General features: G+C 37.5%; 2 protein-coding genes across 5 annotated transcripts; one reads left to right on the top strand and one right to left on the bottom strand.

The window, feature by feature from the left end:
- Positions 1-5,777: 5,777 nt before the first annotated feature.
- Positions 5,778-27,429, bottom strand: gtf2e2 (general transcription factor IIE, polypeptide 2, beta). Its single transcript, XM_017715039.2, has 8 exons — positions 27,264-27,429; positions 25,831-25,993; positions 14,304-14,395; positions 11,287-11,394; positions 9,107-9,289; positions 8,307-8,400; positions 7,542-7,657; positions 5,778-6,185 (listed from the first exon to the last, which is right to left on the bottom strand). The coding sequence occupies exons 2-8, from the start codon at positions 25,991-25,993 to the stop codon at positions 6,066-6,068; spliced, it is 876 nt and encodes a 291-aa protein (XP_017570528.1). The 5' UTR covers positions 27,264-27,429; the 3' UTR covers positions 5,778-6,065.
- On the top strand, positions 15,873-20,118 carry smim18 (small integral membrane protein 18). Of its 4 annotated transcripts, XM_017715041.2 has the most exons (4): positions 15,875-16,066; positions 16,615-16,688; positions 18,822-18,845; positions 19,590-20,118. In XM_017715041.2, the coding sequence occupies exons 2-4, from the start codon at positions 16,686-16,688 to the stop codon at positions 19,809-19,811; spliced, it is 249 nt and encodes an 82-aa protein (XP_017570530.1). In that variant the 5' UTR covers positions 15,875-16,066; positions 16,615-16,685; the 3' UTR covers positions 19,812-20,118. The 4 variants fall into 4 exon arrangements, with proteins under 4 accessions (XP_017570531.1, XP_017570530.1, XP_017570533.1 ...); XM_017715042.2 differs by lacking the exon at positions 18,822-18,845 and having other exon boundaries at positions 15,873-16,066; XM_017715043.2 differs by lacking the exon at positions 16,615-16,688 and having other exon boundaries at positions 15,877-16,066.
- Positions 27,430-27,689: the final 260 nt, after the last annotated feature.

Consider the following 27,689-nt stretch of genomic DNA (forward strand, 5'->3'; position numbering starts at 1 on the left):
GACGAAAACAGACAGAAAGGCTTCATGCTACCCATCCCAGCTGTATATCATACAGTGTCAAAATGAGTGTATTTGAAATTACTTAACAACTGGGACTGCTTATCAACATAAAGCAGGTGTGTTATGACTCAGGGATGCAGTTAGCACAATGCTAATTGTTGAGGTATAAGGTATAAGCTATGTTTATGAGGTATATTTACTTTTTAGCTACATTAGCCTCATAGTTCCAGAGCAAAACTGAGGAAGCAAACTTCAGACAGCTATTTAATTTGGCCTAGATTAACTGTTAACCTTCCTAGCGTTTCCTCATTGTAAGTGCTGATATACAATATGTATGATATATTTGAAAAAATGACAAAAATGGAGAAATATATGAAAAATATACACACACAAATATATGTGTGTGTGTGCGCATATATATATGTATTATTTTCATATGTAAAAGCATGACTAATATCAGACAGTGTAGCACCTCTTGAGTGTCCAAGAATAAAATAGTTGATTTTGTTTCCTTCAGCAGCAGACAGGGAAGCTGTAAAAGCTAGTGTGGCAAAATATGAAGATGGGTGAACATGAGTGTGTGTGTTGAATGGGCAGTGAAGAGAAGAAATTGGGATGAGTCCAAGCAAATGAGAGAGAATGTGAATGTGTATGTGTGTGTGTCTGTGTTTGAAGAGAGAAAGAGAAACGTGTGTGTGTACAGCAGTATGGTTTCTCCACATTCTTTATATTACATATTATATATAAGGCTATGTCCATATAAACATTCTCTACAGAAAACTCACTTCTGCAGATTTCTATGCCAATTGCTGTTTATTTGCCAAATTTAACATGTTTGAAGAACAAAACATACATTTTAGCCTGTGCAAAAGTTATTTTACATTTTATGTTTTACTTTTAAAGAAATAATTAGAAGTGTGTTCTAAAACTAGCAAAGAAGACAATAGAGAAAGAATCTGTGAATAACATAATTTGGCTTTGTGGGTAACTGAATAACTCAATATAATATAACTGTTTTGTAATGTTATTATGTACAAACACAATTAAAAAAAAAAAAAAAGGTTGGATGGTACCTTGGAAAACCCTTACTAGTAAACACAACCCAGAAACGCTTCCGACTTCTCTGGGCTAAAGGTCGTCTGAGACACAATGTAAACGTGTGCTGTGTTCTGTCGAGTCCAATTTTAAAATAGTTTTTGGAAATAATGGGCATTATGTTCACATAGCCAAGGAGGAAAAACACCATTGTAATTGTTATTACAAGTTCAAAAGCTGCTGTCTGTCACAGCATGGATATGTGTTAGTGGGTAACTTGCACATCTGTGAAGGCACCATTAATGCTGAGGGGTACATACTAATTTTGGTGAAATCTATGCTGACATCTAGACTATGCCTCTGTTAGGGATGTCCCTGCTTGTTTCAGCAAGATAATACCAAGCCGCATTCTGCACATGTAGCTTTGTAGTAAAACAGAAATGTGTGTCAACTTTGAATTTTGCTCAAAATTATGTTTGTTACTAGTTATTGACTCTTAATTACAAAAAGTTGTGTAAAAAAGAGCAAAGAACTTTGAAGAATAAGGGCCAGTAACCATTAATACACAAAGTTGTGTAAAGAGCAGCAAAGAATTAATTTAAATGATGTGTAAAGCACTTTGCATCTGATTCATGAGACTTTTGAGTGAAAATAATTGAGTGCACAAGCCAGACTACCAGTATCTCATTTACATAATGCAACATGAAGCAATGGCTTTGCTAGTAATAGAGTCAAAATCGAGCCATAAGTGGTGGTTTTTCTATAGACCAAAATTTAGTATGTTATAATTACCACTGCAAAGAATAAAATGTGAAATAGCATGTATTTTATTAAAATGATTTGACTGTATAGTACTTGGTGTAGTACTATATAGTCAAATTTAGAATGATGTGACAGTAGAATGATGTGCTTGTGTAGTGTGATTATATTTATACAACACTGGCTGCTTGAGTGACAATATGGAGTATTAAAGGTGGCTTCTACTATGCTAGGTACGCTGTTTTGTATTTCTGGGGAGGTAATTATATATCAGTATATATAGCTGTACTATATCAGTAGTGCAATGCAAAAATCTTTAAATAGAACATATAGTTGCAGCTTTTGTTTATATCACTTTGCATAAAGTACACCCACTTTAGTAAAAGGATTTCTATGTGCACAATTAAGTATTATTTTCTATTTTTGCTGTTACTGCTAATAGTACTGTATTATTGAATGATATTGATGATAACTGATTATTAATCACAAATCAGGTATTTTTAGCCTGTTAAACTATTACACAGCAATTTTAACAGTGAGGTCATTAATATTGTGCAGACAGCTGGCCCCATATTGTGTAAAAGCGAACCCCCCCCTTTTTTTTAAATAAAAGAGAGTGATGTAGTATACAGACATATAAAATGGTCATGTAAAAGTGAATGACTACTTTGGTTCATTAAACAACACAAACTAAAATGACCACTGATGAAAGACAAGTGCACAAACTGTGCAGCAACAGATGAACTTGATAGGTGGTAGGTAAGAATGTGTAATAGAGTAGACAGTATGTGGACAGTGACTACCAAGTGTAAGTATCATTGCAGTGCTAAGAATGATCCACCATCCAAATAATAATTTTTTTGTGGTGGTCCTGTGGGGGTCCTGACCAATGATGACTGGGATAAAGGGAGGCTAACAAAACATGAAGAGAAACCGTCGAACTACAAACAGTAATTGTAAAACAGTTATGGTCCTGATTCACTGAGCTGCATATAAAGCTGTTGTAAAACACTATATATATGCTATGTATTTATATAAATAAATCTACATAATTCTATACAAAATATATGCACATCTATGACCATCTCTGAACATTTGAATTCATTGAAAACATTGTGCTGTTAATGGGATAATCTTTGACTGTAATGCTGTTTTTATGGACCAGAGTGTAACAAAAAAGAAAATCTAATTTAGATTAAACTGAGGGACAAACATCTTACTTTCTTAACTAGACGTAGACTGATCAACTAATTACCAAAGTACATTTTTCTAACTCTTGCCGTGTTACCACAATGGTGAATTAAACTGGATGTAATTATTTCGGAAGCTACATGACTTATTGCTGAAGTCCAGGCACACCCAGTATTAACTACATGAAAATGATCTTTCCTAGACCAGGGTGGCAGGTGGGCTCTAGAATTATCCATCCATTGTGCAGAAGGCAAACTTCACTTCAGCCCTAGCATTGTTCCATTCACTGCTTTTTCATCTTTCAGTCTCCTCCTTTGAGAACCATGCTGTACTGTATCTTTCCCTAATAAACTTCACATCATTGTCCTTTATGATTCTTCCTCTTCTCTAGGCAACTTCATTGGTGAGTTAGTTATTATTCTGGGTCTCTTCCCCATTAATGGAACCCCTCTCATACTTTTGGGTGACTTCAACCAGCAATTGGACAAGCTGCAGTCATCCTGCCTGTTACCACTGCTATCATCCTTTGACCTCACCCTCAACCAGACTCCTGCAAAGGACAGAGCAGGCAACGCTCTGGACCTGACATTCAGCAGATTCACCTCTGCACTGGACGTGACAGTAACTCCCATTCACCGCTCTGATCACCACTTTCTATCTTTCACACTCTCCCTCCCTGCAACTCCTGTCCATTCCACTCCTTCATGCTCTTCTACTCGACCTAACCTGCACTCCATTCCTCCCTCATTCTTTGCTTCAACTATCCACCCTTCCCCATCCTGATTCATTTTCTTCTCTCTCACTGGACAGAGATATAGATGTTTTCCTTTTCTTCACTCTCATCTGCAGTTAACCTTCTGTGTCCTCTCTTCTCCAGGCCAGCAAGACCTTCCCCACCTGCCCTGGCTGACAGGTGTCCTCCACAACCGGCAAGAGCTGAGAAAGGCTGAGAGAAGGTGGAGGAAATCCCACTTGACACGGATCTTCACTGGGATCGATCTCTCCTTTCCAAGTTTTCACTCAGAAGTTACTGCTGCAAAGTCATATTTCTGCAAAGTGAAACTGGAAACATCAGCATCTGATCTATGCGAGATCTTCAGCATTTTCTCCTCTCTCCTCAATCTTCCTCCTCCCCCTCCACTATCTTCTCTCACTCCCAAGGATTTTGACACCTTCTTAGAGGAGAAATTTGATAGAATCTCCACTCCATCCACTACACACCTTTCTCTTGTTCTCAATCCCTTAAAGTGTTTCTTCTCTTTCCACAGATGTCCTGCAACTGATGAAATTCAGTAATCCAACCATCTGCCCACTGAATCCCATCCACGTTGCTCCAGTCAATCTCCATAGATCTACTGCCCTTCATCACTTTTCTCATAAACAAGTCCTTGACATCAGGTGAAGTTCCATCAACTTTCAAGACTGCAAGAGTACTTCCCGTCCTGAAGAAGCCCATGCCCTTTCTCTTCGAAAATTCTTGAACTTGCAGTCTATAATCAACTGTTTCTTCCTCACACAGAACCAGCTCCAGGACCCCAACCAGTCTGGCTTCAAACCAGCAGTGACTGAGAAGCTCCAGTTAACAAGATCAGCCAGAATGTCTTCTGTCGTGATGCTTCTTGACCTCTCAGTAACTTTTGACATGGTCAACCAATCCTTCTGGATGTCGTCACCAACTTTGGAATCACTGGCTCTGCATGGAAGTGGTTCAAGTCCTATCTCGAGGGTCGCTTTTATCATTTAACATGGGGAGGATTCACATCATCTCCACTGGTGTTCCACAAGGCTCAGTGCTGGGTCCTATTCTCTTTTCTTTTTATACTAGTTTTCTTGGTGAAGTAATATCATCTCATGGCTTCTCTTATCACAGCTATACTGATGACACTCAACTAATGCTTTCTTTCTCACCTTGTGATACACAGGTTTGTAGTTGCATCTAGGCATGTCTTTCTGACCCTCATGGATGGCAGCTCACCACTTGAAGCTCAATCCTAGCAAGACTGAGCTGCTCTTCATCCCTGCAAATACAGGTCCTCATTATGATCTTGCCATTCTCTCATTACCTCACATTATCTTGCCATCTCATTCAAGAACTCTCTGATTGTTCCATCTGAAGAGGCAAAAAGTCTGTCTGATGCTAGATGGCCAGTTATCATTCTCAGCTCTTTTGAACCTAATATCTGAACCTAACTCAGTCATGCATATCTCTCTTCTACATCTGCAGGCTCCAATATTTTCTCACTCGAGAGGCCACCCAGGTGCTAGTTCAGTTTCTTGCCCTCAGCATCATGGTTTGTCTTCAATCTTCCCATGTTCAGTCACATCACTCCACTGCTGTGCTCCCTTCACCTGCTTCCCATAGCTGCAAGCATGACGCTTGTCTACAAAGCCAAAAACAGACCAGACCCTCGCCTGCTTGATGGCAATTTGAACTGTAGCACAATCCTTTTGAGCTTCGAGTACAGCTCAGCTTGACCTGCCATCCTTCAAGACGCATGGAAGACAAGCATCAAGACTCTTCTCTAGATAGACTAGGTAGCACTTTTTGTAAGTCGATCTGGACAGGAGCATCTGCTAAATGTTTTAAATGTAAATATAAATTTAAGCATATAGAGCACCTTTTCCCACCTTGCCTAAAACATGCTACACAGCTTTGGGCTCTTCTTTAAAATATTACATTTTCACCAGTGATGATGTCTAAATTACAATGACATGGTGATTTTTTTTTCCCCCAATGACAGCGAAATGTGCACCCACAAGTGAAGAATGAAAGAAGAGGTATAAAGAGTGGCTTACTTTCTCCATTTCAAGTTTTATTCTTCAAAAAAAAAAAAAAAAGGCTTCAACATACTGCTCAAAGCACTGGCACAAGAATAGAAGCAAATAAAATAAAGAAACTATTTCCAGTCAGTTTCACATTTGTCTCTGTTAGTCCTTCTGCACTTGTGTCTGACTGTGGTTTTGGCAATGAGACCGCTCTGATCAGATACATAGTGTGTACTGGGGGAAAACACATGTATCAGTCTTCACTTTCAGAGTCTTTATCTCGAATCTAAACAGGGAGCTTTTGTTTCTCTCAGTCACTTCTTGCCAGGGACCCCGTCTGAGTAGTCCTCCAAAACTCCATTCAGATGGTCGTTGTGGGTCTTGAACCTTCTCTTCTTCTGTGCTCCGGGCTTCTTCCTCTTCTGCACGGGTAGCTGCAAAAGTCAATAACAAAATATCAGAGATGTGCACAAAGTCGTTTAATGTAAGCCAGAGTCAGGTATTGAATCTTTATTAGAGAATTATAGTTCCATCTTATTATCAGCTGGAGACAATGCCTTGTACAAACATAAACACCTGTCAGATTCAACATGGCTTTAAATAATGAGCCATTTATTATTGAAAAACCTTCAACATAAAGGACAGAACTAAAGCACTGCATGCAGCTTCAAGCAAAGAGGTAAAATAAATTGAATGGTTGGTTAGTCTGTAGGTTATATAGCACAGACTAGCTAGTGAGCACAATAGCCAGTCCAGTCCAAGTCTAAAACTTCAGCTAGATTAGCTACTACAGTGATAATGGCTATTGTGCTAGCTAGCATACTACAAGCTAGCCAAATGTTTTCCTTGTCGTGATGGAGTTTATGTAACACATTAATGTTGGTGGACCTAATGTTTTGATTCGTAATTGAGTCTCTCAAGTCCCTATTAAGATAGCAGACCTTCCAACATTTTCTAAGCTTCTTTTTTCAGCTATCTTAATATCAAATATTAAAAGTCAACATGAATCAGAAATAATGTAATTTTTCTTTCATACTGTGACATTTCAGAGTTCTCAGAGAAAGTCTCTAAGCTAGATGGATGTTTTTAATCTGTGATAAGTGCATTTTAGAATTTAGAAAGCATTTTAGAGGGAAGACTGAAGACAAAAGATTTCAAGAAAGCAAAAAGTCTTTTGAGTGACATGATGTAATGAACACTATGACTAGGGACTAAGGTCAATTGTGATTGCAGATTTGTTTGGACTGCTTAATGTTTGGCCAAATTACTACTTTAATCAGTTAATTTATTAATACAGCCTCACAGGGGGACTTGTGCATTCATTTTTGTAGAGTGTTTATTCTCAGGTTTCTTTTTTTTTTATTTAAACAACACTTATATTAGGTTTCACAGGTTTGTCCAGCAACAGATTAGATTGTCGAGGAATGGTGTAAAAAAAATTATATATATAGACTGAAGACAAAAGATTTCAAGAAAGCAAAAAGTCTTTTGAGTGACATGATGTAATGAACACTATGACTAGGGACTAAGGTCAATTGTGATTGCAGATTTGTTTGGACTGCTTAATGTTTGGCCAAATTACTACTTTAATCAGTTAATTTATTAATACAGCCTCACACTTATATTAGGTTTCACAGGTTTGTCCAGCAACAGATTAGATTGTCGAGGAATGGTGTAAAAAAAATTATATATATATATATATATATATATATATATATATATATATATATATATATATATATATATATATATATATATATATATATATATTGTATGTGCTGCAAACTCACTATTTTCTTTGGTCCTGTCTCCTGCATGGAGGAGATGCCCTGTCTCTTCAGGTAATCTTCTATCTTGTCTTCATCTATAGAATCCACAGGAACACTTCTCCACAGCTTCTGGAACTCTACAGAACACAGAACACAAAACCACTGTTTGCTGCTAAAGAGATTTCAAGAATATAAAAGCCATCTGGTTGCAGATAAAAAGTTATTAAAATATTCTAGTCTTGTAAATAATTAGTAGTACTCTATGAAGATGCACATAAAAATAAAAAATTATCAGAAATGTATAAGGTAGTAAAATGAATAAGAAAGCTGTATAACACTGAGACCAAAGTCCCAATAAAATTAATTATAAAATTAATACTAGTGATACATAATTACAGTACATTACTTATTATTGCTATTATTACATTACACCTATAAATCTTGCTCACAGAATTCTTAAAATATTGAATAACACATCTAAAAAGACCTTTTGATAAACTAAGTATAATATTTAAATCCACAATGTGCAAGTTATTATATTATACAAAATAACAAAAATGATTAAGATAAACTGCGGATAGAACCTACCAGTAATTACAAAATCCCAAACCGGAAACGAGATTCAAGACCCAGATTCGAAGAGATCATTGGATTTTCCAACATGAGAATGTCTTGAACCACTAGGAGCTATTTCTGAGTTACACTGAGGTCATGTTGGTTGGGCTATTTTCTGCTCTCTCATTACATTCATTACCACTAGCTTCATACATTATCGCCATTACTGACCTTCATCTACTTCAAACTGACAGTGCTTGTCATTGTAAAAGAGAATCTTCTTCTTGTCTGGTCTGGTCACAAATATGATCTGATCACCTAAAGCCTGCACACAGACAAACAAACAAACAATTGAACAAAGTAACAGATAATTGCCCCAAGACCATTCACTGATCAGGAGAATAAATGTGCCCCCATTTTCAGATCATTAAGGTGCAGCTGAAAGTTTGGCCCAGTTTATTCCTATTATGAGCCAAACAGAGATCTGCCATTTTGTGTTTTACTCATTCTGTACTCAAGTGTCAAGTCCATATTATAGCCTCTTTGTCTAGGCTGGCTAGAAACTGTGCCTTGTGGTAAGTGGAAAAAAACTAACCAAGCAGTTATATGGCCTTATGGACATTTTTCCTCCAAACATCACTGGATCCTTTAAATTACAAGGAACCTGCAGCTTGTATGTAAACATTATTAATATTAGCTAAAAACCTTGCAATTTACAGGATCCAGGACAAAAAGTACCAGATTTGGATAATTGTTCTTTATCATAGGGTGCAAAATCAGCAATTACTGAAGAAGCCGTTCATTTTTCATGTTTTTAAGCAAAGTATTTAAGCAAATTAATGCAGATCAATTCTCAACCATTCCACCTTACTGATTCTCCAGTATTTTTAATATAAAGCAAGCCACATCACAAAAGCAATATGCAGCAATATAATGCAATTCTAGTGTTGTGTTCTTATAATGCAGTCCTAGTCAAATTTTCAGAAATAAAGTCAGGCTCAGAAAAAAAATAAAATAAAAAGGGATCATACTTTAATAGCTTTGGCAGCGTTAGGCAGTCCCTCCTCCACATCATCCAACAGAACTCCTCCTAAGCCCAGCTGGTCATGCTTGTCCAGCAGTCTGAGCAACGCTTTCTTATCTTTCAGATGGTATTTGGGTTTAAAGGCATATTTCCCGTCCCTTATGTCTATCTTAGGATTACTCGTCAAAGCCTGGGTAGGTGAGAGAAAGAAAAAACAGACAGAAATAAAGAAATAAAAGTTAGATTTGTCTCACAGGAATGCCAAAAACTAAAACATTATGATTGGTGACATGGAGATTGCTCTAGTTGGCTGTTTCTATGAAAACTGAAAAGAAAAAAAAATAGAATACAGGAAATATGTAGGAGGAAAAAAAAAAAGAAAAAAATATAAAAAGGTTGTCAACCCACAAACTTTTATTTCAATAAAGTTGTGACAATATGAGAAATGAAAGTAAATAAATAAATAAATAAATAAATCAGTGATTAGTAAATTCTGCTTAGCCAATACTAACAGTACAGTGCAAAAACACGATATTTGATGTACTTGAACATACACTCATTCTAAATATGATGCCTGAAACAGGTTCCAAAAAGGTTTAGACAAGGGCATGTTTACCCATGTGTTACAGTAACTTTCCTTTTAAAAAACACTAAATTGTTTCCAGATTGATGTATTTTTGAAAACAGATTTTTTTTTCAATCTTCTGTTAGTCTTAAACTGCATAACCTTTGTTGTATTTTTGCGCTTTATAACGCGCCAGGTTTTTTTTTAAATAGGGGAAAAGTGTAGACACTCTCTGATTACGCAGCCATGATGCAGAATGTGGAATCAAAGATGGTAATTCACCACACAGGGATGGAGCAAAAATGTGGACCAGAGTCTCTGAGGAACCACTTGTCTTGAAGGCAGCTTGCTTTGCTGCTCCTAAATGCGTATATTTCTTCCATGCACACTAATAAAACCCAATACCATGACAGAGCCTGGCTTTTAAACTTCACTCTGGTAACAACCTGGACAGTCCTTCTGAATGATTTCCATTAACAATCTGCAAGGTTAACTCAGACCACAACACGTTTCCACTGTGTATCAATCCATTTCAGATTAACGTGAAGTCAGAGACGACAGTGGTGTTTTCTAGATGTTGCTGACATATGGTTTCCACTGTGCTTAGTGCAATCATAACTTGGAATTGTGGATGCAATAATAAATGGTGTTTACTGATACAGGTTACCCCAGCATTCCTGAGTTATATGTGGTGATATTAATCACTGAAGCATGTGATGAGGTGATGAGGTGATGTGACATCGAAGGTTGTGGAGATTCAGTTGTAGTTTTTGGCCGTTTAAGCACAGAGATTTTGCCAGATTCTCAGAATCTTTTAGTGACCCTATGCACCAAAGAGGGTGAAATATGTAAAATCCTTACGATCATTCATTGAGGAACATTGTTCTTAAAGTGCTGGATTACTCACTGATGCATTTTATTTGGAAGAGACAAGCCTCTACCCATCCTTTTTGAATAGCAGCATTTTTGGAATGTTTTGCAAGCTTCAAATTTAGCATAAGCATAAAACAATAAAGATGTTGATAAGGGAAAACATAAAATTCCTTAGTCTTGTTACCGTTTTTATTTAAATTCATGTGAAAGTGGACTATTTTTATTTATATTTCATATACTGCTCCATCCGTTTTGGAATTTATGTTTGTAAGTCTTTCTTTCCGAGTATACAATCACCCATATGTCCGACTGGACACTGAAGGACGACTGACTGCCGAGCCCTCCTGCTACCCACTTCAGACCAGCTGCCCACGCCCCAACCACCTACCTTGGATGAGCTGCCCACCCTATGCTGATGTTCTCATAGACTCCTAGTTATTCCTAATACCAATATTACTGCTGTTAATATTAGTAATATAATCACTTGTAGGCAGTTTGACCAGAGGAGGATGGGTCCCCCCTGGTGAGCCTGGTTCCTCCCAAGGTTTCTTCCTCAGTTCTGAGGGAGTTTTTCCTTGCCACTGTTGCCCCTGGCTTGCCCACTGGGGGGTTTCTGTACATTCTTACAGTTCTCTTGAAACCTTTTCTTTTCTGAAATTCTGTAAAGCTGCTTTGTGACAACATCCGTTGTAAAAAGCGATATACAAATAAATTTGATTTGATAATTCCACATGCATATACACACAAACCTCGCTCATAAGCCACTGTTTCTGCTTCATGCCAATGTCCAACAGTTTGGTCTCATCTAGAATCTCATCCAGGGTAAGTGGATGAGTATCACCCCTCTGATGTCTCGTCTGAGAGAGAGAGAGAGAGAGAGAGAGAGAGAGAGAGAGAGAGCGCGAGAGAGAGCGCGAGAGCTTTGTGAAATTGTGAATTTCATTCACAAATTATAACAAGAAGTCATAACTGAAAAGACTTAATTAGTGCAGTCACAAACACCCGATTACACAGAATTGTATTAGTGTAAAAAAGAAGTGAAACATGAATTTGTTAGCTCTAGTTGGCTGTTTCTATAGTGATAATTCTCCTACTGCTCTCTCAACATTTGGATTCCTATTTAGGGAACAGACTACTATTGTAGAAAGTAGCCATAAATAAAACAACATTAATAGAAATATGAGTCAATGTCCATTGAATTCCATTCAGAATACAAATAAATACAAATAAATAATAAAAAAATAAAAAGAAAAAGAAATAAAAGGGATACTACATACTCACAGGGCCCTCTAATGGCTGCATATAACTGCATATACCACCTATAGCAAGAAACAGCCTGATAGACCAATCTGTATGCATTTAGATTTTTAGCCTAGTTTAAGTCTTTCCAATAATATGTGGTAAAATGTGTGTGTTTTACTGTTTCATTGTATTATATTAAATGCCATGCTATTTATTTGTTGTTTCTGCTGTATACTCAATTTTTACTGTAAAAACATTGATTACTTGTCAAAATAATCAGTATTTGATTAGTTAACAGTGTTAACAGCACTAGTCATAATCACTGCCATGTTCTGTTTCAGATAACTGCAGTGATAAACACACTTCAGAAAAACAAAAAAGCGAGTTGTGTGAATTAACCACAAGGGTGTGACTGACAGCAGATGCATGTGCATGAGCAAGTACACACACTCTCCTGGAAAGATCTGGCACAAACTGGTAAACAAGATGCTTGGGTTGGATTCACAGGCAGGCAGAAGTCTGAGCAAATTGTATTCACCACCTGCTGTTTTCCAAAGTACTAAAAAGAAAACATGTTGATTCTCTGATTATGGGTTATTTCATCCTTTTATATTGAGCCCCAGGACATTTTATGGGAAATATTACACTTGTAAAGCACAATTAGCTTGGGGAGGTTGGCAAGCTTTTTAAGGACAGGAAATGCAATAAGCAAGATATGGTTTGACTAGGGTAAGCGACAGTAAAAAGAAATACATAAAACAACTTTTTATATGGAGAAAAAAAAATGTATAGAAAGAACCCCAGAGTCCCAGAAACTGATATTTTCATTGGATATTAAAATTCCAGGGAAACACTCACTGTAAAAACACATGGTGCCTTAAAGCTCAGGGTACTCTTTTTTGAGAGACCCCTTAAACACTTTTGAGTTGCAGCCATGTGATTGGCTGATTAGCTATTTGTGTAAACAAGCAATTAAACATTGTACCTAATAAAGTGGCCGGTGAGTGTACACTATAAACACAATGAAGATATAAAATGTGGAATGTAAACATGGCACTCATGGAAGAAAACTGCAAGGTGCAAAATGTGTGAAGTGAAAGAGCAGCGTAATGCTATGCAACTAAGCAGGAGCTAGTATAAACAAATAAGTGCTCAATGTTTAATGCAGTTTCTCATGACCATGTGAACAATTTCTTAGAAAACAAAAATACCACTTTTAAATAAACATCAGACATGTTTTAGTCCAAAACTGAAAGAAACATTCATACAAATGCATTAATAAATACATAGCGGTAGGGCCCAAAGCAAATGATGATCTTAATGTTTTTGAATAACCCTGTAAATTGAAAAACTCTTTTCAAAAATGACTCTCAAGGCTCCCTAAAGAGGTTCCATTAAAGATCCTCCTTTAATTTACACAGTGCAGTGTAAATTAAAATTTTCTTAAAATGTCTGGATGATGGTAAAATTGTATGTCATATTAAATAGACAGCAAAGTGTAAACGGAAAAACCCCAAAAAAACATGGCTTAAAAATCTCTTATCACACCTAAGAACCATCCGGGCGCAGTTGCAACATACATAGCAAAAACAGGGATGTGCTCAGATACTCAAGTGCTTGGTTAACTGAGGTGCTAGTATTTGAGTGCTGAAGTCAACATCTGGACATTATCTATCAATACGGAAGGGCATAAAAAATGTACAGGTCAAGAATTCATTGAAACGCAAATTGTTATGTTTTAACAGGAGTGCAAAATGTAGTGAGTTTGCTTGTCTTTGTGAGCACAGTATTGCACTTTGCTACTCAAACACAAGAGCCTTAACTTAAGCACATTGCCAAGGACACATCGTTAAGGTCATGGTCAGAGGTCACAGGGCTGTATAGCTAGTTGATAGTTGACTAACTAGGCTAGTTGATGACAGCTATTCAGATCCAGAAACCGTAAAATCTATTCCCTTGACAAACTTGTGTAGAACACATCAGCATCCAATGATGTCCCAGCTAGCTCTTAGATCATTAGCTCATCTGAAGAGGCAGCCTCCATTAGTAATCCAACATGAAAACTGCTTTCCTTTGGCCATTTTTAAATAAGTAAAAACTTATTTCTTTGCACACATCTTGATTTCAGCTGGTTTTTCCACATGGTTAACCGGATATCCGATTATTAACTCTTGTTCAAAAGTTGTTGGAATCCATCCCTGATCTAAATTATAATCCCACCCCTACTACAGATATATTTAGCAATAAAACTGATATCACTTGCTATTCCTTTTGTCAAATTGATCATTATTTACCTCAGTTTATAATTTCAGTAAATGCCCACAAAACTGAATTAATTTGCCTTTTAATGTCTTTTGCCAGTTTCAACTGAGATCTATGGACACTAACAACATCTTTGCTTTAGCACCAGCTTGTTATGTTTGCACACTTTGCACTCTAGTGCTGGTGACACGTAACATGAATCAACCGTGAATGTTGTGACTCAGCTACGATGCTGTCGAGATTGTCTAAACATGCGTGTTACCTTCATGTAATTGACAATTCGTGCCAGAACTCCAAACTTGTAGCCTGAGCTCCCGGAGAGAGCTTTAAGATTGAAGGATCCATTACTGGAGTCTAAGGAAAAAGGAGAGAAAAATTAATATTTAAATAAATTTAATAAAATAATTTAATAAAAGATCATTTAACTGCTTTGATATAGCATGTTCACTCAGCTTTTATTTGTATTATGTACATTATATCTCAACATTTTTGACAGTCTTAAACATTAGAGAAGTGGATCTGGCACAGTCTGCTAGAGTAGAGGAACATAAAACATGCTCACTGTACATGGATTGCATTTCCCATTAGTTTATGCACAAGACGTAAAAATGCAAGAGAAAATATGGATTGAATAAAAGATCCATTTAGGCATAGGTGCACTAACACAGCTACTATTATAAGTGGTCAGAGACAAAGTAACCACAAATACATTTACTTAAAAAAAAAAACAAAAAAAAAAAAAACCACACACACATTTCAGAATTCACTTCAGAACTTACCAAAAAAGTTTTAGAAAGTCTATTTTTCAAAATGCTATTGCTTAATGTTTTGGGTGTTAACACTGAAGAGCAGATTTACTTCATAATACTGAAGAGCAGATTTTGCCTTAACAATAATAAACCTTTCAAAATAAAAAAAGTATTAAGTATTAAGTATTAGGTTAAAATGTCTTATTTTGTCAAAAAAAATCTATCATTGTATTTAACTAATAACAACAACAACATAAGTAATAAGTGATTTTTTGCTGACCTTCCATCAACGTTCTGCCTTACTACTTACTAAGTCAAAATCATGTGAAAACAGGTGGGTCCTCTGGTGTTAACTTTCAATTGAAGGGATAAACGGAGGAAACTTAATCATGCAGCAACAAAGTTTACACAAAGTTATTAATTGTAAACTTACAAAGAGCATTTATAATTGCACTTATTTAAATAAAATGTAGTTCTTTCTGGTCGATGAGTATGAGTATTTCTTGTGACCTTTCCATTATTTTGTACAGTGGGCCATCAAAAATAATGTGTGACAGCAATACGTTGATCAAGAACACAGTAATTTTCAAACAGCTAAACAAGATGGAGAAGTGACTACAGTTGTTCTACAACACTAACACTATTAAAATTTAGTGCAATTCAATTTTATTTAGCAATGGTCACACACACTGCCTCAAAGCAGGCAATAAGATCCCTAATATGCAAGACTGTTGCAACAGTGGCAGAAAAAAAAAAAATCCCTAAGTATATGACTCTGGGCAGATCTACGATAAATGAGATAAGCAAACGCATAAACAGGGTATATTTTAAATGAATGTAATGAGGAATACAGTTAGAGTTGGAATAAGGTACAAAGAAGCCGTCTACAACAAGAGGCCACACTGACTCCAAAGACCAACATCAGCAACAACATAGGCTCCGCCACCACTGCTGGAGGCTGGCCAATCAGAGCATGCTTCATGTATTATTCATCATGTCTGAGGGAGAGGGAGCCTACTGCAGGGTGATAATAAATCAGGGTGGTCTTTGTGCTGAGTGACGAAGAAATTAGCCAGTAGTGTATCAGCAGCAGCTGAAGACAACCTGGCTATACTGCAAGGAGGGGCTGAGAGCGTGACTGTAGAATAGGGAGGAAAACACAGACAGAAGGAAGGAGACAAACGGAGAAAAAGAGAGAGAGAGAGAAAGACAGAAGGGCGAGACACAGACGGATTTCAGACTGGTTTTTCCAACATCCTTCAGTTTAGACATTCAGGTACGTTTTTTCATTACATTACATCTAGCGCATCAAGACCTAGCTCGGTCAGCTAGCCCCACAAACCCATGCATACACCCACACCCACCGACAGACGCTGGCAGGATGCAGACACAAAAATCTGACAAAGCAGTTCCAGGAACGTTTGGAAAGAGAACTAAAATATGTTGTAAATAGACAAATGCACATGCAGCATAATCTCGTTTAATGCTAACATACTAACTACAAAGTGCAAAAACAACTTAAAATGGTTTACTTAGAAAAGCTGATCACTCTGATCTTTCATTTTCTAAAAGTCTAAACTAGGGTTGTACAATATCTTTTGATTAATCACCATCATAATATTGTTTTTTGCAATATTGATACTACAGAAGGTTGTATAAATGCAAATGACATCAGATGAGTGGGTGAGTGGGTTTAATGAGTCGAATCATTCCCGTGATCCAATAAAACCTAATTTACACATTTTTTTTTTTTTTTTACTTAACCCAAATGTAAATCAACCAGACAAAACAAAGATGGTGTCTAAAATTTTGTTTTTTTTTTAGTTTAGGGCTGGAGCTAAGAGCCTGTAATCGTCATGGTCACATGATCATAGTCCTACATCTTCCTCCATAGCATGGTAGGTGCAGGTTACCCATATTTTCTTAATGCTTCTGTGTTACCCTATTTTAAGTAGCAGGTTACAAGGCTAACACTTAACACAGGAAGTCAATAGTCACCAAATTGTTTCTAGTGTTTGTGTTATATTAACATATTTCACAGATCTACTGTAATTGCACTACGTAGCATAATCACAATATGACATTTTGTCTCATAGTGCCCTCATCTAAACAAACCACTTAAGGTTACTTAAGCTGATATGAAATGTATTGCTGCAGTCAGGTCAACATCATATCTAAACATAAATTATATAAAGCAAGAAAAAAAAAAAGAGCTAATCCTTTTACTGAGTTGGCTGTTGGCACAAAGGCACTGGCACAAAGTCTGGTTTCCTGAAGGAAAAAAAAAAAAAAGACACAGACAGCACTCCAGCACCTCCTGAGCTATGGAGAGGAAACATCCTTAGAGACCTAGAAAAATGGAGAGCCATCTGTCTGTATGTTACAAACAAGGTTGTGTGGTGTGTGAGAGAGAGGGAGAGAGCAGGGAAACAGGGCAAGACAAACTTAAGTGGCTACAAAATGGGATGTAAAGCAACATCCTCTCAAGCCTCCTGAAAATAAATGGCGTACGTGTAAAACTTCATTAGCCACATGTTTTATTTCAGTGGTATAGTGGGGATGAAACAGACAACCAAAGCATTGACTGTGTTTTTAAAGCAACCTCACAGAAAGCCACAAACTACAAAAATGGTTACATATTAGAGGTATAACAATACACAATTTCCACAAGACAATAGGCATTGGTTTCTGCCTCCTGATACGATAAATTTACAATACAAAATAAGAAAACAAATTCTATACCAACGCTAACCACGTGCACATTTATTTATTTTTTTGTGAGTTACAATGTTGCCAAACTGTTGCAATTGATCCATCACTCTTCGCATCACCTGCCATAATTGAATAGGAAACCAAAGTAAATTCAAATTGAAGATAAAAGCGAGGATGATTTCAAACAGTTTGACTCTGCCAATCCAAGGAAGTCTAAGGTACTTCCGAGAGCTGCACAGTGGAATTTGTTTTATGTTCATGGTTTCCACTGTTAAGAGTATCATGGACTGTATTAAATAGAAGCCATTCTGGTATCATGCATTTTATAGCATGAAATCTAAATGCATTTGATTTACACCATGCATCATTGTATTGTGACACCCTGTTGTATATTAATATAAAACTAGGAAAATGTGTTCACTGGCATTTTGGATAGTGCTGTAGACACTACAACCCCTGGTTCTCATCACAACCATTGCAAAGAAAATATGAATTTGTAAGTTTCTCTTAAATGCACCAATTAATATATAAAACACTCAGAATGACATTGCTTAGATCTGAACTGAGCATCTAAACAGAATTGTGTGTATGTGCATATATATATATATATATATATATATATATATATATATATATATATATTAGAAGACAACAGTTTTTCTGTAATGGTTAACCAAAATGTAATGTCTTCCCTCTAAAATGTCATCTTGATTTTTGATTGTCACTTTGCACCAACACTAACCAATAACATGTTTTAGTTTCCCCACGCACCATTCTCAGTGATCTTTGCATTTCACTCACAAGTATGTCATGGCATGGAAGAAAAACGTGATATTTCCAGTTCAATTTTACTTTAACGCTTCTGTTTCTATTCACAATAATCCCTACAGAACCTATTTATTATGCTCTTGCCTAAATGAAAACCCTAAGATCCCTTATGCTGCAGCTTTGACCACAAAACCAGAAGAAAAAGAAAAAGACTTAAGAGCTAAAGAAAATTTATTTAAAAAAAAAAAAAAAAAAAAAATCACAATATGGCTCAATACTCAGAATGGACAAAATCACATTATAGATATATGGTTGGAGCATAGCTTGCTTTAAAAGGACAGTGTATTGTTACACCTCTAATAAAGGGACTTTCCTCCCGTATCATGTTTATGTAGCATTAGAACCGGAGATGCTTAGATCACATTACATGGTTAACTAGATTACAGCCTGCACTAGCTCCCCAACAGCGAAATGATGCCACAGACAAAAACTCTCAGATATGCAAAATCCGACTGTCATACCCACACGAACTGTCACTCCTCTTTACTCAGCTCCAGTCCAGCCAAGCAAATCAGGTCAGTGCTTCTTTTTTTTCTCATTTGTGTTCTACCTCTGTGTCTCTCTTCCTTTCATTCATTGCTCCATCTCTTTCTTTTTGTCTATCCCTCTATCGCCACCCATCTCTTCAACCATCCATTTACCCATATCTCCACCCCTACTCCTCCATCTCTCTCTGTCTATCCCTCCCCACCCCTTCATCCACACATCCTCCATCTCTCCCTTCATTATTCCTCCCCAACTATCTCTTCTTCCATCCTCTACCACTCCGTTTATCTCTCACCAACCATCTCCCCACCTCCTTCATCCACCTATCCCCTTTCTTGCCCTTGATTCGTCAATCCATCCCTTTATCCATCTTTCCACTCCCCCTTTTATTTCTCCCTCATTATCCTTGTTTTATATCATCTCTCTCTTCATTCATCCTTTCCTCAATCTTTTATCACCCTCCTTCCCTTCAACGTTGAATCTCTGCAATATCCAACAACTTCTCTTCCACCCTTCCTTATATCAATCTCTTCCACCACTCATCCTTACACACTCCAATCATTATTATTTATATTCATCGTTTTATCCATCAACTTCTCTCCTCTTCCATCTGTACATCTTCTCCATTCCTCTCCATTCCTGTCTTTACCTATCCATTACTCCTTGCATCCATTCCTCTATCCACCCCTTCCTCTCTCTCTCTCTCTCTCTCTCTCTCTCTCTCTCTCTCTCTCTCTCTCTCTCTCTCTCTCTCTCTCTCTCTCTCTGTGTAGAGCATTATGAGTGTATCCAGCAGTGGAGCTGCGCTGGTGCAGCAGGTTTATCCATTCCATGATGGCTGGAACATCGCCTGCTTCATCATCCTCCTACTCTTCATCCTCACCGTCCTCTCCCTTGCCACGCTGGCTTTCCTCTACGAGCTGCTCGACTGTGGCTGCTTTGCAAAGTCCAAAACCGCCCATGACCGACGCAACCAGAACGATGAGGTTGTGTAGCCGACAAGAGAGGAAACCAGGCAAACAGCATGATATACAAACCAGGAGGGGCTGCAAAAATGCCACAAAGAGCTACGAGACAGACTGGACAGTGCTCTGACACACAGACACACACAGGATGCCAAGATTGATGGAATGAGCAGTGCACTGAAGGAGCTCCTGTTTGGTCATAAACATAAAAAAAGTCTGTAAAAAAATGTCACTTTTATTTCTTCTTTGATCTGTTTTGGTGAGTTATAACATTTTGTTCTGTCCTCTCTGGAAATATCACAAATTCTACTAAAGGTCTTTGGTAATGCCTCTGAAACCAATTCATCTTGACCACTCATTAAACATAAGAACGGGACCAACAGGAGGTAACCATGCACAGTTTAAATGAAACTTTGCTTTCAGTCATTAGCCAGATTAATAATACTACAACTGCCTATACTAAACCTTCATACATGCCTAGAGCAATAGATTAAATGAGCTTCTACCTGCAGAACAATTCCGCATTGGAGATGTATGTTGGATACACAAAGATATTCCAGTGTGCCAGGCATTTGTCCACTGCACTGCAAGTTATTAATATTTAAATTTTTTTAAAAATACAACACCTTTCATACACTGGTGTCATTGAAAGTGCTTTACAAATGAGAAAATACACAGACAAATATAAGAAGATCTGACTCAAATGGGAACCAACAGGAAGGCACAGTCCTAGTTATAGTTCTGGCTCACGGAACACTCATAATATCCACAATTAACATTTTGATTGTCGTTCTGGTCATTTTATGCTACTAAATAGTCTGAAGTGTTTAATTTGGCTAATCAGCCACATTGCTAGCAGGCTCAATTTATGGGCTAAACAAGGTTGTACTAAAATGAAATGACATATTGACCGTGCATACAAAAATCCGTACATTTACACAGAATCACGTGTAGAGTCAAACAAGCCCTGTTTTCATCTCTTGAAAGAATGAACTGATTGCTCATTGGCTATCATGCTTACTAGTTAGCTTACAGGAGTTACACAGATAAATGTCTACACAGAATCATGTGCTAAGCTTCTATTTTTGAGCAGTTGTTCTCAAATTCTAGCGTAAATGCTAATAACACTAGTGTTAGCTTCCTAATTAGCTTGTGTCACCTTAGCAAAAGTGTACAAAATTCACTTAATTGTTGTTAGCTTCAGCTGCAAGTGTTTTCAAAGACAGGAGAAACACCCTAATGTGGCATATTGGCATGTTTAACAGGCACAAAAAACACAAAACTAGAACCTGTGAAAAGTGAAAAGGCTCAGTTCCATTTTTTCTGGGTTCTAGTACTTTGTGAGCAGGAAAAAAAGAACGTCAAGCAAGCACCTGTACTACTCTGATAACAGTAATGAATCACAATCATGGGCCTGGGCAAATCTAGTGTAATAGTTCAGGTTATACGTCTCATCAGACTATTATAAAGATGCCGAGTTGTGTTTATGAAACTACTTTTACTGATATACCACAATATATATATAACCAGCGTTTCAAATTTGAATCATTCTAATAAACATACACGTTCTTTCACAAAATGTCACGGTGGAGCTAAACAGCCTTCAGTTCTCATTACAAAGCACAGTCCAGGCCAACACACGATAACTTTGGCATCTGGCTTTATTTAAAACCCAAAAGCAATCAAATACGTTCAGCTCTTACGGACACAAAAACAGATAGCAGTGCACAATTTGAAATCCACCATTCAATAAATGGCAATACTTCAATTCAACAACAATTTCTAGTTGCTAAACAGGAGAGAGTAGCTGGACAGTATTAGCTTAGCTAGCATGCTACCAGCTCTGCTCACCACAGAGCAGGTTTGGTTCTGACTAAAAGAACCTTTACTGACACAAGTTTGATGATAATGACTCAAACCTGAGAAAGAGAAGTCGCCCTGCTGACATTAGAGGGACAGAGAGCTAATATTAAGCCTGTTCTGTCAGCTAGCTTTGAGATCCAAACAGCCCGGTACAGGTTTTATGTGACTAACTGCTGTTCTGCTTTCACGTCTATCAGCGAAGGCAAAGTTGACTGAGTGACTGTGCTTCGAAATCAAAGCTGTTCTGTTGAGTTTTAAGTTGCTGGGCTAAGCTAATGAGTGTACGGTACCTCCCACTGCAGTACAGGTTCAGTTCCATCGAACTGATGCTTAAAACGCCTGCCTTTAATACAGGTTCAGTTCTATTCAAGAGACTTCCTTTGAGCTTTTAAAAAAAATCCTTAGCAATCCTTTTTCATGACTTCTTGTAAACATTCCCAAGGTTCAGTCTTAGGCATTCTCTGCATTTTCTACCCTTCACAGATCTAAATAACTGAAATTACAAATTGTATGGACTGATGAGTCCAAATCTTACATGCTGATTTTCAGCACCCCAGTGCAAATTTTCCTCCTTTGCTAATATTTCAATTTGTCAGTAATAGTGTTGGGACATACATACGCTACATGTCCTTGAGAAGATCTTTTAAAGAGCAAAGAGTTTTCAGAGTACACAAAAGTTAAGAGTGGAGAAATTAAACACAAATACATTTGATATTGGACATACTAGTGGAGTCTTTTCTGTTAAATGTTTCCTGTATTTTTCTGTAACTGTCAAAATAAATAACTTGTATTTAATGGCCAAACGAGTGCTCAGTGAAACTTTGCACAGTACTGTACATAGACACCTATAAATGTTACTGCAAACACATGCATTTATAAGCTTCTTCTGGAGCAGATCTGTGCAGACTTGCATGCTAATACCATTCACTGCTGGAAAAGCTTTTGAAAGCCATGCCTACAAGCTGTCTGCATTAAAAAAAAACAGGCACTACACTTTGTGTTTAGCAGAAAAACTGATGTATGTTCTCTTCTTGGGCCTCTTCTCTGCAGTTTTTACCACTGCAGGATTTCGGGGTCGACCTCTATTAGTCAAACAATGCGATTAGTGGATTTATAAGTCAAATAGTCAATGCAACACCACCACATAAACTGGGACACCTTTCTTAACAGTAACAGATGTTCCTACATTGTCTTCTATTTTCAACACCTCCAGAAGGAAATGTTTTGCCTTACAAACTCCACTGCGATTTTTCACAACATTTTTATACATACCAGTCTTACAGCACATTCCTTCTCACTTTTGTGAAATTCACTTCTTGGTGTCATCAGTTGTAGTAAATGCTATTAACACTTTAGTAACAACACTGCCAACATCATATTCAAAAGACACTCACTAAGCCTTTAAATTTAAAGGAGGGGAGAACAGGCCACAAAAAGCATTTATTTTTATTTTTTTTGTATTTTTGCTAAATTATTTAAAACTTTGATACAAATGCTGCTTTTATTTGTGAACAAATCAGGTGAGTGGTGTGAGTATGAATGTAACAACACACCCCAATGGCTCTTTGTAACTGAAAGAGGGGCTACTTGTAACATTCACTTGAAAAAACATAAATTTATGCAATCAATCAATTAAACACAAATAACACTTAAGGATATTAAAGCTTTCAAACTTTGACACATCAAAATACAGTCTTTAGCAAAAGCTTGAATCTCCTCAGTCAAATTACACGTTTGACTCTTAATTGTCTACTGAAAATAAGTTGACATTTTCTAGAAGGAACAAATGAATATGGCATTTTTTTTGTAAATTTCAGTGCACAGTTCCTTTTTATTTGTTTGAATTTGTTTTATTTTATTGAGTTTAAGTTTGGAAAAAAATAAAACGCATCATGTGCCATAACTTTCGAACAAGCCTCATTGTATTTGGTTTGTTCCTCAATCTGTTACATTCAGCACATAAACAGTAACTGCATATTAAAGTGTTCAGAAGTGTGTTCTCTGCAGTGGATGTGTTAATATTTTCACTTACAGAACATGTCATTTGACCAGAGGGACACAGCAGGTAAAAGTGGGCTGAATCTGATTTTCTCACCAAATCCGATTTTTTTGTTTAGCTGTTCACATTATTTTTTAAATGTGTTCTGTATTTGACATCAGTCTGAACAGATCAGTTCCCAAACCGACCCGCATGAGCAAAAGAACAATACTTCATGTGGCTCGTCCAGAGATAAACAATCATGAAGACTAGTGAACACTAGTCACTCCCAGTTTCATCTTCGCCAGCATCACAGGAGCAATTATGAAGCACCAGTGGTTGACAGCTGGTCTCATCACCACAGTGTGTTCGAGTTTGCCATAAAAGGGGCATGTTATTCGGTCACAGCCACTTCTTTGTTTTGTGTCCTCAGATTCTTTGAACTCTGGCTCCTCCGGTCGCTTGGCTGTTTTGGTCGAAACCTCTTCAAACACGGAGCGGCTGCGATGAGTTTCCTCTATTTTTTGCACAGAAACATCAGCCTAAATGTTTGAGTCTTAGTGCGAATCGATGACGAATATCGAGCTGGATTGATGTAAAAGTCGTATCAATTCCGATCTGGCTGTTCAGTCGCACTGCCTGCGGATCGGATTTCAGTACCACATATGAATGCGTTTTGATTCAGAACTGAAAATGTCAGATTGAATGCATTTTTGTGCTGTTCACAGAGCCACAAAGATGACACATCTGTGTCACATATGAGGAAAAAGATCGGATTTGGGCCACTTTTACCTGCTGTGTAAACGTAGCCATAGTCTACACAACCAACCACAAAAGCTTCTGTGACCCACAAGACTTTATCAGCCAGATAATTTAAAATGCAATTAAAAAATACAATATTCAATGTAGCCTGTCAATTTTTTTTTTCTCCAAAATCAGTTCAAATGGAGCCTAAACTGAGTCATGTACATCTAAGCTGTTTTCAAAGGCTCCAGCTCCTGAATGAGGTGGTGAAACTCTCCATGCTCCATTTACCTTTCCAGAAGCTAAAATAACAAATAATTTTGTCAACATTCAAATATTAATGGACATGATTGCACATGAGGTTTTTGTTGTAAATTTCATTTGGAAAAAAATGATAAAATTTACATTGCAAATAAGAGATTATTAATTTAAAGTTATATCTACATGACATCTATAGTACATTTTGGACGTATCTGTGAACAGCTTGTTTTCTTTAATTTGTTCTGGAACTACTGAATGTAGCAAACCACCAACATGTTAGTATAACTGCAATACTGAGAATGATCCAGTACCCAACCAATACCTGCTCTGTGGTGGTCCTGACTTTTCTTTGGGGACTATTTTGCCTTATAGCACATTGCATGTCCCTCTCTAGCATAAACAGGTTTTAAAACGTATGTTTTTATGTCATCACAAACATTATACCATAACTAAACAATGTCTCAACATCAGGAGTACTGTAACCATTTCATGTCATCACTTCCTGTGATGCAGCTTTTTGGAGGCATTAAACACTTTGGACATCTGGTTGGTACCACCACTACTATCAACCATTCTAACTCGGTAGTTGTCTCTAGAGCAGGGCATTCTCAATTCTAATAAATTGCCCAAAAAGGCTTAGTATGATTACCCACACCAATCATCAGGGAGGTGTGACTTGTTCAGTTTGGCTGCATAACAGCACAAAGCCTTTGTTATGCCTTGTGTATTTACTTGGTTTTGGTGTTTTGTTCTCATTCCAGATTCCATTCTGGGTTTGTCTGCAAGTATGGTTAGTCAGGGACGTAGGTTTGAACATGGTCATTTAATTCTTTTTGTTTGCAGGTAGGGAAAGTAGACGTGTTGTAAAGTAAAGGTAGTGTGGGTTTGATTGTTGTTTTAGCCAGGGAAATTCCTGGGGTTGTTGCCGGTGTGTAAATCTACTGTTGTTTTGTCTTAGTCACATAATACAGTCTTGGTGTCTCATCTCTCACTCACATCACCACGTCTCACTCTTTTCATATTGTTACTGCCTGACCTAGACCGGGTCGGAACACCTTCTTACTGTAATCAAGTGCTATAGGACCTCTCAACCCCACAATTTATCTTTTCCGCATGATCCTGTTTGCATGATACAGCATAACTGTGCAGAATCAGGTGTGAGTAATACTATCATTGACAGCTTAACAGATGTGTTGTTCTAACCTGTGTTGTTTTTGGATGCTGAGGACGACTCTTTGTCAGGTTTGCTCTTTTTTTTCTTAGACGAGCCGGAGGCCTCCGAGGACGTCGGTCTTTTCTCGACTGCTGGAGTGGACAGAGCCCTCTTCTTAAAGAGTTCACGCTCTCTCAGCAGAGCGGGATCCATCTTACACAAACACATAAAAAAATCCGAATGTACATTTTAGACAAAAGCCAAACAACAACAAAAATAAACCCTAATGCCACACTACACACTGTATGGCATGCATCTCTCGTAAATGACCATATCAATAAATCACTTTATACACAACTGCAGCCAAACATGGAAGATGTTTACATGTGCCGCTTATGCATGTTAGACAATAGTATGTCTGTGCATGGACATCACACACTGCACATTATTAATGTAGATGTGAGCCTATTTGGCCATTGCTAAAGGCTAAGCAGCTAACAGGAAACTACTATTAAAACACTGATATTTCTATTTAGGGTAGTTATCTAAGTATGTGACAATAAACGCATTGCATAGCATAGAACTGTCAGAGCTGGGTGATATGGCATATACAACGTATCACAAGAGTTGTCACAAAATATATCTTTCTGAGATGTGGAACAGAACCTGGAGAACTACAATAATAATAGTACAAAAAAGGAGAATAAATTACAATGATGTTATCCAATGTGTTTACAAACTAAATCCAATTAAACGGGCCTGATTATGACCACTTTGGTATGAAACTTAAAAAGTGTTCTATAAGTACTGCACGCTGTAAACTTAGTCCTGAACTGCTTCAGTGAAAGGATGTGTTCAGTGTGGTCTTTAGCGCTTTTCTTTTCCATCTCTGATAAACGGGACGCACACTGATACTTACAGGGAAGCACATATACACAAAACCTCAGGTGCGAACTCTGGGACGGGGTCTCTTTGCTGCCATGTTTCTATATTTCCTGAGCACAAATGAGCTGAATCTTCACCAAAAAAACATTACAAAGGCCAGGAACTGATTTAGCTAGTTATCTAACTAGTATCCATAAGCATCTCATCACAGAACGTACCTGAACACTTGTACAAAGTAGATCGTAAAGCCGATAACGTCAAACTTCTAACTAACGTTCTCGTGATCTAAGTGTACAAGCTAACCCAGCTATAGCTTAACAATGTTAAGTAAGCTAGCTAACTAAGTAGCTAGGTGACTCGCGGCTAGCGCTTATTAATCCATCCAAAATTGTATTTGTAATACTGAACTAATTATACGAACAATGTGTCCGCATTATGCTCAGTATTGTCAGAATTGTCCACAGGATGTGAAGGTATGGATGATAACAAAAGCTAGCCAAATTACTCCAGCTAACTGCAGAGCGCAGGCTAAGGTATGTCAGTAACGTTCCAACCTTAGTTAGCTATATCTCTACTCAGCGTAAAGCCATTCACCTACCTTACTACTCCACGATCTCCCTTCGAGAGACAGATCTGTTAGATCCTAATTATTCATTCAACTTTCATTAGCTGTTCGCTTTTTGTCCGAATCCGGTAAGAAAGGATAGTTACTCTGTTGCCGTGTCTCACTCGAACAGAGACAACGCTTGACGCTAGGCGCGCGCTCCAAACGGCGTATACGAAACCTACGTAGGGTACCTCGAAAGGAGTCGGACTCCTGGTGGACATTTTGTAATATTTTAAATGATTGAAAAAGAACCTTATAGAAAGCACTGTGGCGACAAACGAACCACACTTACTATAACGTCTTTTTGTCAAATGTATTATTATTAGCAGTGGTGTTGTTTGTTATTCATTGCTCTGAATGAAAATCCGGCTGCTTACGAGTGAAACTAGGCTAGGGCATTTCAGTTTTTCGTAAAGC

Source organism: Pygocentrus nattereri, chromosome 22 (genome assembly GCF_015220715.1).
Source record: "Pygocentrus nattereri isolate fPygNat1 chromosome 22, fPygNat1.pri, whole genome shotgun sequence".
NCBI lineage: Eukaryota > Metazoa > Chordata > Actinopteri > Characiformes > Serrasalmidae > Pygocentrus > Pygocentrus nattereri.

What these genes read in the sequence shown, in the direction of transcription:
- gtf2e2 (XM_017715039.2), bottom strand. Translation starts at nt 25,993, where the DNA reads ATGGATCCCGCTCTGCTGAGAGAGCGTGAACTCTTTAAGAAGAGGGCT. An exon ending in AGCATCCAAAAACAACACAG is followed by an intron (nt 14,396 to 25,830) that starts GTTAGAACAACA and finishes CTTTTTCCTTAG; the next exon opens with ACTCCAGTAATGGATCCTTC. An exon ending in TCAGTTTGAAGTAGATGAAG is followed by an intron (nt 7,658 to 8,306) that starts GTCAGTAATGGC and finishes TGTGTTCTGTAG; the next exon opens with AGTTCCAGAAGCTGTGGAGA.
- smim18 (XM_017715041.2), top strand. An exon ending in AGTCCAGCCAAGCAAATCAG is followed by an intron (nt 18,846 to 19,589) that starts GTCAGTGCTTCT and finishes CTCTCTGTGTAG; the next exon opens with AGCATTATGAGTGTATCCAG.